Source organism: Mus caroli, chromosome 10, assembly GCF_900094665.2.
Source record: "Mus caroli chromosome 10, CAROLI_EIJ_v1.1, whole genome shotgun sequence".
Taxonomy (NCBI): domain Eukaryota; kingdom Metazoa; phylum Chordata; class Mammalia; order Rodentia; family Muridae; genus Mus; species Mus caroli.
Window position 1 is genome coordinate 16198022 of NC_034579.1, and position 14843 is coordinate 16212864.

General features: G+C 46.2%; 1 protein-coding gene and 1 pseudogene across 2 annotated transcripts in view; both read left to right on the top strand.

The window, feature by feature from the left end:
* Window positions 1-416: 416 nt before the first annotated feature.
* Map7 (microtubule associated protein 7) overlaps window positions 417-14843 on the top strand; it is a 132902-nt gene continuing 118475 nt past the window's right edge. Inside the window, exon 1 of one of the 2 annotated variants that reach the window (XM_029482843.1) lies at window positions 417-548. In XM_029482843.1, the coding sequence (XP_029338703.1) occupies window positions 482-548 (67 nt within the window). In that variant the 5' untranslated portion in view covers window positions 417-481. The remainder of the gene's footprint in view (window positions 549-14843) is intronic. The other variant, XM_021173685.2, reaches the window with a different exon arrangement.
* Window positions 12411-14288, top strand: LOC110302893 (annotated as a pseudogene).

Here is a 14843-nt window from a genome sequence, read left to right on the forward strand (position 1 = left end):
AGTTGGGATCTGCTGCGCGGAGGCCAGCCGGTGTACTTCAGCTCTCCACGTGGCATCGGCTCCTTGGGCGACTGTCGCCACGAACTCCAGTCCGCACGGAGCCGAAACTGACCTGGCGGCTTCAGAGTTCAAAGGGGAACAGAGCGCTCGAACGCCGTCGCCGCCGTACCGGGGCTGCGGGTGGCCGCTCGTCACGCTCGCTCGCTCGCTCGCTCGCTCGGGCGCGGCGGTGGCTAGGACCCGCCGCCTGGGACACTAGCTCCGACCTCGTCCGTCGGGGTGCCTGCGACGCCGCACCTGCCCGCCAGGGGGCGCGCCGAGCCCCGGCGGCGTCGGGCCAGCGCTCGCCCGTCCCCGCCCCACGCCCGCGCAGGCCGCCGCTCACCTGTCTGGGCCGCGGGCCCCGGGGGCGGGGGCCCGGCGGGAGCGAAGCCGAGGGAGAGAGGGCGGAGCGGCTCTCCCCGCGCGTCATCGGAGCACCATGGCGGAGCAGGGAGCTGGCGGCGACGGCCACAGGGGCGGCGACGGCGCTACGCAGAGCGACCCAGGTGACGGCGCGATCGGGACGGGAGGGGGGTGGCGGGGGTCGCGGGAGTGGGCGGGGGTCGCGATCCCCGGGGCCAGCGACCCCTCGGGGTCCGCGCTACTGTCGACCGCCGAGCGCCCGCGGGCCACAACAGGTGGAAGCAGGCCTGGGCGCGCGGGAGGGAGGTCGGGGGCGCGCGGGGTGGTCGGGGGCGCGCCGGGGAGGTCGGGGAACCGTGAGAATCTGAGCCACCGAGCGGCCGAGCGGCGGGGGCGCGCCGGGGGCTGTCGGGGGTCCCGGGAAGAGTGAGAGTCTGAGCCTCCGGGCGGCGGGGGCGCCCAGGGCGGCCAGGGGAGCGGGGCCCGAGCCGAGGCGTCCGGCGGATGGCTGAGCCACCGGTGAGCGGCTGACCCGCTCCGGACCTCGGCATTCGGCCTTCACTCAGAGCACGGAGCCCGACTCTTCCTGTGGCTCTAAAGCCAGAGCTGGAGCCTTGGCTCTGCCTCCCGGGCTCGCTGTTGACAATCTGCCTCCAGCACAGCCACCGGGGACACGCAGGGACATAGCTCACAGCCTCGGAAGGTCTTCGCACTCGTATCCATCTCGCCTTACCATGAAGCCAAGTCCCCCCACACCCCCTCGTGATTTTGTTCTTCGTTGTCGGGGACTGTATTGCGCATCATACCCTCCCTCTTAACCCCCTGTTCTAATCCTTGGCCAAGTAAGCCGTTCTCGTACCTTCCTACCCTTGGCGTGGGGGCGGGAGGCGCCTTGTTATTTTAAAGAAATGTTAAGTTGCAGACCCCGCAGTTGCAAGCTGTTACTGCTTCTGTACACCCACAACCAGAAGTGATTGTTTTCTAAATGCAAAACTCGCTCCACCTCCCACCCCCACCACAACATTTAGAGGGCGTGCTTATTTTTAACACGCAAGACCCATAGAGCTTAGTGTTTTCCAATATGTATCTGCGAATGTACCTAAACTCTAATGATTTCCACCTGAGGTTAAGATTGACACAGTGTCCTGAATTTATTTCCATGTCCCGCTACATCCTGAAAGGTGGTTGATTTTTGTCTTCTGCGTTTGAAAGATCGGTGATCGTTATTTTGGTCTGGGTGTAGAGGCGATGCCTGAGTAATTGTTTAGGGAGCTTAATGAGCTGGGAGCTCTACCGGCTGCCCAGCCCAGGGCATTCTTAGTTGTGAATAAGACACTGATAAGTAACAGCTTGGGGGGGGGGGGGGAGGGAGTTAGTGATTTAATAGGCATTGGTTTGTCCTTGAATGCTTTGTAGATCTTCATTGGTACTTGTTCAGACATAAACGAACTTGCAACTGGAGTATATCCCGTGCCTGGTCGTGTTAAGGAATGAACGATTCATGAGTCTTAACTGGATGCAAAATCAACCATGTGTTCTTAAGTCTTCTTCAATTTTATATTTATTTACTTTGTTGTGTGTGTGTGGAGTGTGGGGGGGTGCGTTGTATGCGTGCCACAGCTTGCGTGTGGGAGATCAGAAGGTAACTTGTTAAGAGTGGATTCTGAGACTGAAACTTAGGTTTGGCAGCAAGTGCCTTTACCTAAACATTGACTCATCCCACCAGCCTGAAATACGCTCTTCATTAAAAGTAGAATTTGGGGCTGGAAAGACGGCTCAGCGGTTAAGAGCACGGACTGTTCTTCCAGAGGTCCTGAGTTCAATTCCCAGCAACCACATGGTGGCTCACAACCACCTGTAATGGGATCTGATGCTTTCTTCTGGTGTGTGTGAAGAGACAATGATGTACTCCTATATATAAAAAATAAATAAATAAAATCTTTAAAAGTAGAATTTATTGGCTATTACATTTCCTCCACATCTTTGCCTTGAGATTTAAATTTCAAATAAACATGTTTTATATATGACCAACACATAAATACATAGGTGTGTGTATATTATATATTTCTGGTCATGTATTTTCCCCCAGTTTTCTATTTTTGCTTTTAGTATTCAACAACACCTGTGCCGGTGGATGCTAAAGAAAGGAAATGTAAAGTGTATTTTTGGTTTAGTTTGGTTTTTTGAGACAGTATCCATATTTAGGTACATACTAGGCTTTAGCTCTGATTTATTCCAGACTTCACCTCAAACTCAAAATCCTTCTACCTCTACTGGGAATCCCAGTAGAGTAAGCCATTATGCTTGGCTCTTAGCATATTTTAATTACATTTATTTTGTGTATTTGTGTGTGTGGTGGTGGTGGTGGTGGGGGAGCCGGAGAACAACCTGTGGGAATCGGTTCTCTTTACACTGTGTAGGTCCTAGTGACTGGCCTCGGGTCTGCAGGCCTCTTTACCTGCAGGCTTCTTAACCTGCGGAGCTGTCTCCCTGACCTGGAAATGCATTGTTTAAAATCCAGGCGACCCTATTTTGAGAGAACACAGGTTGAATGTTGACAACTTATGCTCTACATGTGTAAACCCTGTGACTTTTATCTGAATGTAGAACTTCAGTTTTGTTTTTTTTTTTAAAGAATTATTTATTTTATGTATGTGAGTACACTGTAGCTGTCTTCAGACACACCAGAAGAGGGCATCAGATTCCATTACAGATGGTTGTGAGCCACCATGTGGTTGCTGGGATTTGAACTCAGGACCTCTGGAAGAGCAGTCAGTGCTCTTAAATGCTATGCCATCTCTCCAGCCCTCAGTTTATTATTTTTAAATCATAGGTTTATATGGGATTTTATTTATTGAATGAGAGGGGTACCTAAGCCTGTGTTTTATTGCCACCAAGAAGTAAGAGTTACCACCTCAAAATGCCACTTTTTTTCCCTTTGTCTTTTTTGCTTGAGATGGGGATCTTGCCATGTATTCCTGGAGTCCTCCTGCTGAGCTCGCCACCTCAGCCTCCTAAGTCCCAGATTCCCTGTGTGTCCTCTTTCTCAGCCACAAACAGCAACTTCTTTCCTGAAGCATTCCCTTTGTATTCCTTTTGTATATAATTACTTTGAGGTAGAATCCAACCTTGAGTGGTTCTTAAATTATGTCCTTGTGCTAAGGCTATATTTCAAGACTTGAGGTTAAAATCTTGGGTTATTACAGAAACAATACCTGTGATATGTTCAAGATTAAAGGCCTATGTTTGTGTATGTATAGGACTCAAATAGAGTGAACTTTGGCAGCATAGTATGTATTTAAAGGCTACTATATCAATGCAACATTCAGAAAACAGTTCTGCAGATATGTTTAGCTTTTGCTCAAGGGTTGTGATAATATTATAATTTTTATAATTATATTATTTTTAAAAAGTCATTTTTCTTGAGGTAGAACAGTTCTTGGTTTACTGGGGTATTTTCCTTGTCCATAGTCAAAGGGAAGCAAGAACTAGAAAATGCAGTTGTCTTAGAAACAGATTTGTGCTTCACCACTAGAGGATGTCAAGTCCTTTTTATTAGAATATTATTTTGAGCAAATTCCTAGGTTATCACATCACAAAACTAGGAGCTGGAATTCTGTGTGTCACTTAGTATGGTCACAAGCTATGGAAATGAACTACACAGAACAAATCCCATTTGCCAACCTCCTTTAAAAAGATACCACAGAGCTAAAATGTAATGCTGCTTTTGATTAATCTGTGATGCCCAAACTCTGATGTGCAAAGGAATAAATTAATGCCCATATATTTTGGTGAGATCTGTTCCCATTCTATTGGAAGCTATTACTTACAACCTAGAATGGAGTTTGTTGTTTTTTTTTTTTTTAAATCAGGATTCTTGGTGGAAAGACTTAGACTCCCCCCCCCTTTTTTTTAACATTTATTTATTTTATTTATATGAGTACACTGTTGCTGTCTTCAGACACACCAGAAGAAGGCATCAGATCCCATTACAGATGGTTGTGAGCCACCTTGTGGGTGCTGGGAATTGGAACTTGGGACCTCTGGAAGAGCAGTCAGTGCTCTTAACCAGTGAGCCATCTCTCCAGCCCAGACTTAGACTTACTTACTGTGGTCATGTATCTTGTATGAAAATTTCCAGAGTAAAAAGTGATCTTTATGGTCTCATTTAGCCAGAAGGGCCTCTGTTGTCCCCAAATAAGCATAGAAAGTAGACACTCAGGTTGTGCTTATGCTGTGACGTAAGCCCCTCCCTATTGAAATTCAGATCCTAGAAGCTAGAATTGCTGCTGCTTCAGGGGGCAAACTTCACATCTCGCTAAGTCAGTGGTTTCTTCTGAGAACCACTGGTAAGTTAAAGAGAAGTCAGCTGTTGTCATTGCTTAGGTATGTGTGTCTCTAAAGAATTCACACACTTGTGTCATGATACCTGAAAACAAATTATTCGAAGAGCTTTAAAAAACATACTCAAGTCTTGTTAGTACAAGAACTAAAGACATGGAGGCTTAGACTAATTCAACCAAGAATGGGTACTTTCCATGGGTTATTAAAGTGACGGGGTTTGGAAGGTTGATGAATATGATCTTTGCATTTAGTAAGGAAATCCACAGGCCAGTGTGTGCGGGTTGTGAGGGTTCAGTGGAGGAAGGATGGATCACTCTGGCTGTGGTCATCCCGGAGCACCTGCTGCAGCTAGCACTTAACCGTCAGACAACAGGGAGTGATGTGTAGTCAGAGGGGGGAGGAAAGACACACAGGAGAGGAGCTAAAGTTTCGTCATCCTGACCAGACAAATGTGAAAGGCTCAAAGTGAGTGTCCAGGGAAATCAGTTAGGGATGATGGATATGTTGAGGCCAAAGGTCAAGCCAAGAGGCTGCAACAGTATTGTTCGAGCAGGAAGGCTTGTCTTGATAAAGCTTTGTTAATCAGAATTAAAGAGCTCTGTTGCACCTTTAGCACAAACACACCCTCTCCTAGGGAAGTCCCTTTCCTCCCTACCCTGCCCATTGGGACAGCTGTGCTTGAGGGGCAACCTCGTATGAGAGATGCCGGTTTGCTCTGGAACCTGGAAGGAGGGCTTCTTTTCAAAGCAGCTGTGTAGACCAGATGGAGGAAGAAAGGAGAGAGAGTTTGGTCTCCAGACTTAACTCTGAGGTCCCTGGATAGAGCTAGGTAGGCACTGGCCTGTCAGTGAGCATAAAAAGGAGGCCGGTTTGGGACTCTGAGATGTCAGAGGATCACAGGTAAAAAGGAGACACAGGGCGATCCACTTTTAATTGGTTCATTAGTTTAAGCTTGACCGGAACATATTAGTGAGTACAACTGAGTAAGAGAAAAGGCGGGTTGTCTTAGACGTGGAAAAGTGTGCAACACGAGGGACCTGTCAGTAGTGATACCACATAGTTAACTGGAAGGGTGAACCTGCAGGAACAGACACGAGGTCAGGTCTGAAGGCCACTCCAGGAAAGATCAGAAAGAAAAACTGCAGACAACCATTCAAAATGGAGGAGGGAGAGACAGACAGCCAAGTCAGAGAAGTGAGAGATGCCCAAGAGGGACAAAAAGGTCAAACATTCCAAAACTGGAATGATATTTTAAAGCCATTACTTTGGATTGAGGTTTCCACTGGATTCTCCTAGCAGAGGAATTTCAATTGGTCCAAGAGTTGGGGGCACATCCTTTATAATAGTGATTAATAGATTGAGCATTGGAAAGATGAGATAGCCCAGTAGACCGTTCCATAAAAGTTGCCAGAAAAAAAAAATCAATACATTGGAAATTCTTGAATAAGTAGAGGAGGTGGTTTTATTGTTTTGTTTTGTTTTTTTGTTGTTGTTGTTGTTTTTTCAAGACAGGGTTTCTCTGTATAGCCCTGGCAGTCCTGGAATTCACTTTGTAGACCAGGCTGGCCTCGAACTCAGAAATCTGCCTGCCTCTGCCTCACGAGTGCTGGGATTAAAGGCATGCCCGGCTAGTAGAGGAGTTTTTAATTTTTTTTTAAATGTCTTGTTTCAGTAGACTGTCAACGTAGCTAGATGTATAACCATCACTGTCAATAGGACTTAGAGTCCTGTCTTCCAGAATTCCCTCTGGCTCATTTCCCACCCACTGATCTATTTTCCATCTTTGCTTTGACTTTTTCCAGAATCTTAAGTGGAAACATACCATGAAACCTTTGCAGGGGTGCCCCCCCCCAGCCTAATGTATTTGAGATCTGAGCACACCGTGATGTGCATTGGTAGTTCCCTGCCTTAGCCTAGTGCTTCCCCAACTTAAGGATATCCAGTCACTCCTAGGTTTGGGTAGGAGAAACAACTGTTGCAAATATTCATATGTTGGTTTTTATGTCACTGGTTTTCATTTAAGGCAGATACTTACATTGTTGTCTCCAATGTGATTGTGTAAGACGTTGCCACTTCTAGGGTGGCTGTACACCTTTTTCTGTGAGCGTCCTGTGAGATTGTTCTGCATCCTTTTCGGCCCTTGTATATTTTGTTGATTTGATGGTTTTCATTTTAGCCATTCCACTAAGTTTTTTGAGTAAGCTGCAATCACTTCAAAGTGAGATATTTTTGTGCTTGATGCTAATGCAGTCTCTGAAATGAGGTCATGTTGAGCCCAGAACCCAGGGTTCTGTTTGGTGGCTTGCTGTTCTGTGATTCTGGGAACTGAGCTCAGGGCCAGGTCCATATCAGACAAGTTCTTGATCACCAGCTATATTCCCAGCTCTGGAGTCTATCTGACCCCATCTTGGCTTCCTCTCCTTTTCTCTTATCCACAAGGCCTTTCTTCCTTCCTGTGCAGCCTGTGCTCTGAGATTGCGAGCCGACGCACTTTCACACAGAGAACCCGGGCCAGTCCCCTTCTCTCTCCTCTCCAGGGCATCTGTACTCTCATCCCTAGACCTGACAAGGAGCTTTTGTATTAGAATGTTGTAAATAGCCTGGCGTGGTAATGCTGGCCTGCAGGGCAGGCTCCCCTCATGGTCTCCATGAGTCTACATAGTAAGTACCAGGCCAGCTAGTGAGACGCTGGATCTAGAAAAATAAAAAGAAAGCAAGCTGGGAATACTGGTTGTATATCTTGTCTTGTGATCCCATTTCTTGGGGCTCACTTTGTTATCAAGATGAATGCTTTGTGTTAATCTCCAGTTTGTACAATGATCTCAGTGCCTGTAGTCTGTCGCTGAACTCTTTATCTCTGTCAGGGACCAGGTCTTCGTGCTTGTTACAGTGAGACTTGTTCTCCAGTTTCAGGCTCTACTCCCCAGCAATGTGCCTCCTACCGCCTTACTATTATAAATTACTATTTATAATTTTCCATATAATGTTTAGTTGTTTGCAATGTAAATTAAATGACATTTCGCTGCTTTTTCCTGTTAAGGATTATTCTCTTTAATATGTATTTAAATTCGAGAATTGGTTGAAAAATTAGATTTTTTTATTAGGTGTTATTTCAAGTTTTACTTTTTCATTATTTCTTGTTTATGTGTATGTTTGAGAGTATAACGTGTATAATTCAGGCATATATATGAGTGTATAAGGTCTATACACCTGTATCACTCTATGCCTATTCCTGAGACAGGAACTCATTGATTAAGGAGGTAAGCCTCGCCCCAGTCCTTCTGTCTCCACCTCACAGCTCTGGAATAAAAGATGCACCCATTCATAGCTGCATTCACACTGGCTTTCTAGATGGATACTGGAGATTTAACTGGGGTCCCACACTGACTCACAGACATCTTATTCACTGAGCCATCTCTCCAACCCTTTTTCTCTTTTTCTGTAGAGCTACTAGGGATCAGTGTAAGGAGGACCTTTTGCATGCTAGGCAAATGCTCTGAACTGAGCTGCGCCCCATGATAATGACTTTAAATGTTAATTTGCAGATATGTATGTTTTTGACAACATGAAAATAACTAAGTTTAAAAAAATAAGCTAAAGTCAGCTACATTCAGAATATCCTCCTCTTGGATGCTCCCACAGAGCTAGTTATGAGAGCCATATTGATTGCTGCAGTGTTTAAAATAGCTAAGAAACGGAACTGGCCTAGACGTCCATCAGTAGGTGAAAGGATAAAGAAACTTCACTGTGGCCCAGTGAAGCATGGTGGCACACACCTTTAATCCCAGCACTTGGGAGGCACAGGCAGGTGGGTCTCTTGAGTTCAAGGCCAACCTGGTCTACACAGTGAGTTCCAAGACAGCCAGAGCTATACAGAGAAACCTTGTCTCGAAACTGCCACCCCCCACCCCCAAAGCAGGACTCAGTATATTTTCTGTACTATATTGGATTTAGACTTCATAGAGTGTGTGATGAAAATGTACCCCTGGAGTCCTAGTGCTTGGAAGATGGATGCAGGAGGATCAGAAGTTCAAGGCCAGCCTTGGCTACAGGAGATCCTACTTCAAGAAACTGATTGGGGAGGAGACCAAGAGCAAATGCAAATAAACCTAGAGGGTGTGGGGAGTAATTGAATTCCTGTGGAGTAGCATGCAAGCTGAGCTGGGGCATTTAGGGAAGAGGAACCAGCAACAAGGGGGTGGGTGAGTAGGGGATCAAGCACTGGAGATGAATGAAGACAGTATAATATGCGTATGGAAAGGCCAAAATGAAACTTTGTGCGAGCTTAATATGAAAAGCCAGTTGCATGAGAAAAAGCCCAGGATTGGCAGAACTAACCAGACAGTACAGGTGGGCACAGCAACCCGAAAGAAAGAGTGGGAACTTGCGAGTAGATGCCATCTGTGAACTGCACTTTGCAAGATTGTTAATAAAATCGTGGGTCTAAGTTTAGAACATTACCGTATGAGGTACCTTAAAATTCTGTGGCTTTCTAACAATTGCCAGCCAAACCTCCTTTTTAAAGTTGGCTTTCTGGTAACAGACCCATCCTGTACTGTGTTGTAAAATGGGGTCACTGACACCATATCAAATATAGAAAGAAGCTAGACTCTAGGGTAAGTTCAAATTTCAAGGTAAAATTCTAGCAAGAACCCCCTTTCTCTAAGCCACGTGGGATAGCGTTGAAATGCATAATTTTTTTATTTTTCTTTCCAAGATGAAGCCCTGGCTGTCCTGGAACTCAATCTGTAGACCAGGTTGGCCTCGAACTCAGAAATCCGCCTGCCTCTGCCTCCCAAGTGCTGGGATTAAAGGCGTGCGCCACCATAGCCCAGCTAATTATTTACTTATAAATCAGATGAGTTCCTATTTCAGGAAGCTTGACTGCTTCTCAAGATTTTAATCTGGATGGGTGGTTTTCGGAAGCTTCTGACCTGAGACTTCTGTGTGGCAGACTGGACAGACAGGCCCGGGCGGGGCGCCTGCTTTCTGCATTCCAGCTGATTGTTTCTGTACAAGGCTCTAAGTTAGCCCACAGCTAACTTGACTAAGGCTCACTCCTTGGGCAGAAGGCCATGTCATTGGCACTATTGCTGAGGTCACATGCTAGAACCCCATGGTGCCCAGGCAGTTGTCAAGAGGATCAGGCAGGTGGCAGCCAGGTGGTGGCGGTGGGTTTAAAACTCCCCAGGTGCCTCCTGTGTGCAGACTATGCTGAAAACTGGTTTCAACCCCACGTCCCACCTTGAACTATTCTCTCTGACTGTCTGGGTATGTTTATTTGGAGGTGTTAGGTAGACCTTGCTTCCAGTAACCACACGGACAGTCTTAAAAGCTGTTACCCTGAATTTTGTAGACTTTGCTTCATTTTTCTCCCCAAAACCTTTTGAAGTGAATATAGATGAAAATAGGTGTGAGTATATTCGCATAGACAATATAACACTCTCTCAGTGGCACACTTGTATACTTTATATATAAATGTGAAGTAGACAAAATGGTATATAAGGAGCTTTTTTCTCTTTTTCCTTTAGTGTTCAGTCTTCTTCCTTCTCCCCTCAAAAACGGGAAAGGTTAATTTGGAATAAGTAGATGGCAAGAAGTTTTCCCGAGAAGTTTGTGGTGACCCCGTGGCCTCTAACCACCTTGGTTCTTCAGCATCTATAAATAGCTGACAGGGTGCGTTCCTCTCTCTCCATCTGCTCTGTTTGAGCCTCCTGTGCTACTGGAGGCTGATGGCCTTCAGGCCACTGTGTCCTCCCTCCCTCTCCATCCCTCCCACCAGGCGCTGCGGTTCCCACAGCTCAGGGCATCCTTGCTTCTTGCTCTTTTCTCCACAGGATGCTTCACACTCCAGATATCACCTTCAATTACTCTCTGGTACCACAATACTTCATGTGCTGAAATGTCTAGAGGGGCTTCTGTGTTGCGTTTGTGTCTGTTGCTGCATATTTGCAAAGCCATCTGTTGCAATCTGAAGTGAGGGCCAACCTTCAGCAACCTTCAGAGCTGGATTTCTGTGGTTCTCTCTTCTGGTAGCTTATCCTAGTGCTTGTTACCATAGACCTAGGACCAAAATAACAAGAACTGGCCCCTAAAAACAAATGTTTTTGATTCCTCCTTAGATTTATACTGAAAATAATTTAATGTGTTGCCAGATCTTGCAAGGATGAAGCAAGGCCTTGCTCCTAAAACTAAAACTGCTCAGGGGTAATACTAATTTTGGTACAAGGACACTGGAGCCTCTCTTCTACCACTTACTGCCTGTGGAATCTTGACAACTCACATAAGCTACCATCTCCTTTTAAAACTGAAGGCCCAGTAGTACCAGCCTCTCAGGGAAGAAATGAGTTAAGATGGAGAAGCATCCCTGACACAGTGAAGTATGAACTGTTTATTATAAAGGATTAATACTGCGTCACCATGCAAAGACGGGCATACCCTGACATGCTGCGTTTCTCAAGCAAGGTTCTACTTAAATTGGTGAGCTCACCCTAGAGAGGGCGTCGGAATGCAGTGCTGACTCAGAGCTAATTGTAGCTGTGTGATCTCACTGGACCAGGTAAGGCCTGGTATAAAAGGTGCCACCAAGGCAGCTTTTCACCTGTCCAAATGTGACTTAGCGTTCTATTAGAAGATCGCTCTGATCTGGTCTGCAGGATGCTTGGATTATGTTGTGTCTTTGAATGAGGCACCAACAGCAGCACCTCTTAGCTCATTTTCATTTTATTTTTATCTTACACAAAGTGATTTTATTATTTTAAGTTCTTAAAATATTATTGCTACAAAAGTTAATATGTTTAAGCCATGAAGATAGACTTCCATTCCCTTTGGAAGGTGAGGATGGGCTTCTCAGACCCATTTGAGCTAAGGTATCCCTCTGTGGGGAACATGGGAGGCCGGTGTAGCTCATCTTCTACTAGGCTTTCAGGAGAAGCAAGAGACAGTTCGGCTTCTTCAGACAAAATGAAGCAGAGTGCTTCAGGAAGTGATTTCATTTCTGAAAGTCACCAGTTTTAGAAAAAACTTCCTTAAGTCGAGAAAGCCCTGGTTGTATGGGGTCCAGGTGCAAGACACTAATTTCTCTTTTAAGAAATGATTTGTGAGAGCTGGAGAGATGGCTCAGTGGTTAAGAGCACCGACTGCTCTTCCGAAGGTCCTGAGTTCAATTCCCAGCAACCACAAGGTGACTCACAACCATCTGTAATGAGATCTGACTCCCTCCCCTCTTCTAGAGTGTCTGAAGACAGCTACAGTGTACTTACATATAATAAATAAGTAAATCTTTGAAAGAAAAAGTCTTTAAGAAATGACTTGTGAAACTAGACTTGGTTGTGATTTAGGTTTTATCTCATTTAGAAAAAAAACTTGGCAAAATTAAAATGTTTCGCTGCCTCAAATGAGCTCTCAGTCTCTGAATAGGTCCTTTGTTATGAATAGTAATGGTATGAATATTCTTCAATAAATATGTTATAGGAAATGGAAGATTATTATTTACGGATATATTCAGCATTAAGAATAAATCCAGGCCAGGTGTGGTGGCACACGCCTTTAATCCCAGCACTTGGGAGGCAGAGGCAGGCGGATTTCTGAGTTCGAGGCCAACCTGGTCTACAGATTGAGTTCCAGGACAGCCAGGGCTACACAGAGAAACCCTGTCTCGAAAAACCAAAAAGAAAGAAAGAAAGGAAAGAAAGAAATAATTTTTTTTTCTGATGGTGACCTTATAATTTCAAGCCCCCTTATGAAGATACATTTTTTCTATATATCCAGTGCTCTGTAAGGTACTGTGTAAAACACAGACACCATTAAGAACCAAAGTGAAAGTGCAGGAGATGGCTTGGCCATTGGAAGAAAGTGTTCAAATCTGAGAAGCAGGAGAATGAGCCGTTTTGGTCTAGGAGAGCTATGTGATTCAAATGACTTTAGACAGCAAAACTGTGTAAGCCTGTGGCCCAGTGAAGCCTCCCTCACAGAACAAAACTCTGCATTTGCATTTCCTATCCAATCCTCTTCACGGACCTCCTGGTCCTAAAGGCAAAGTCGAGGATTCCATTTCAGCCCTCCTCCAAGTTCAGCAAGGCCAAGATTTATCTGCTGCTCATGGACAAGAGCACAGAGGGGATGAGTGTGGCGCTGCCCATCAGATGGCTGGTGCTGCACAGAATCTAACCTTGATGTAAGGAAAGCCATGCAGAGCTGTGATGGTGCCACAGGGTGCATTGCTGGACACGAGAAAGTCAGTCTCCAGAGCAGTTTGGAAAGAGAGACGGGATGGGTGAGGTGTCAGAAGGGCAAAGTCTACTTTAAATCCTGCAAATGGTTCAGACAGAACTTGGGGGATGGGGCTCATGCATTGAGTATTCCAAACCACTATGAAGGACTTTATGCTTTACAAAGCGTTCAGGCCTGAGGGTAAACCTCTTACTAGCACGCGCAGGCCTTGTATTTGATCCCAGCAACCAAATAGAAAGGAACTAGCTGTTAAAAGTCTCAGAGGTTGGGCCTAAAGGAGCAGCGAAGCAGGCATAGGGGAATTTATCGTAGTCTCACAGTCGCTATGTCTTTTAAGAGGGAAGGGGACGACTGGAGTCAACTCAATGTGCTCAAAAAACGGAGAGTTGGGGACCTGCTGGCTAGTTACATCCCTGAGGACGAGGCGCTTATGCTGCGGGATGGACGCTTTGCTTGTGCCATCTGCCCCCATCGACCAGTACTAGACACGCTGGCCATGTTGACAGCCCACCGTGCAGGCAAGAAGCATTTGTCTAGTCTGAAGCTTTTCTATGGCAAAAAGCAGACAGGCAAGGGAACAGAGCAAAATCCAAGACAGCAGAATGAATTGAAGACAGAAAGCAAAACTGAGGCTCCTTTGCTAACCCAGACTCGAATCATCACCCAGAATGCTCTACACAGACCTCCCCACTATAACAGTTGCTGCCAGAGGAAGCACAGACCAGAAGCCCCTGCTCCCTCTGTCTCCAGTCCTCCTTTGCCAACTCCAGAGGTCCAACTCCAGAGTGCAGAGATCAGTAAGGAACCTGAGCCTAGGGAGAGATCAGATGCCAAAGAGTCAGCAGCTCTCTTAGCCTCTGCACCCATGAGCCCCACCAAACGACACCAAACAAGTCCTGAACCATTACCTTACCCTCCGAAGCTCTGGATGGGTCCCAGATGGACGAGGTTGATGGATAAAGGATGAAAATGTTGAGTTTGACTCTGATGAGGAAGACCCCCCCCATCTCCCCTTAGACTAACAATAATAACCCCTTTCCCCATTTGTCCTACAAATAAACCGCAGTGGGTCCTGGGAGCACACTGAGAAAAAAAAAAAGTCTCAGAGGTTAAGAGCACTGGCTGCTCTCATGGGGGACTTGGTTGCCCGCAGCCACACGGTGGCTCATGGCCGCCTGGAACTTCAGTTCTAGGGCATCCGCTGCCTCTTCTGCAGGTACCAGGAATGTGCGTGGTACACATGCACGCAGGCAGGCCAGACACTGCCGCACATAAAGTAAGTCAACCTTAAACATAGTATAGTGTGTTTGTCCATCCATCCGTCTGTCTGTCTGTGTGTACATTCATACATGCACCTACCATGGTGGGTGGTCTGAGGACCTGGGTGTGTGTCCTCAACTTCCACTTTGAGTCAGTCTTTGTTTTCCTCTTCTATGTATACTGGGCTTGCTGGCTTATAAACTTCCAGAGATTCTCCTGTCTCCATCTCCTGGCCCCGCGTAGGTGTGCTGGGCTTGAAGACATCTCTGCCATAGACATGGCCTTTACGTGGATTCTGGGAATTCAGTCTCATGTCCTCATACTTGCATGACAGGTGCTACATTGAGCCATCTATGTCCTCAGTACCCAAGTCACCTTTTCATTTCCTGTTGCTACAGACATATCTGTCTGGAAACACATTCTGGAACAGGTTTCAGTATTACAATATTTTTAAGACAAACAGTTGTGTAAACACCTATCCTTTGTTTATAAGCAATATCCTATTTCCAGAGAGCTGGAGAATGCCTTTTCTGGGTACTTAAGGGACTAGTTTCGTGGGTGTGGGACATGGGGGAGCAGGGAGCAGTGTTTCCTCCAGGCCT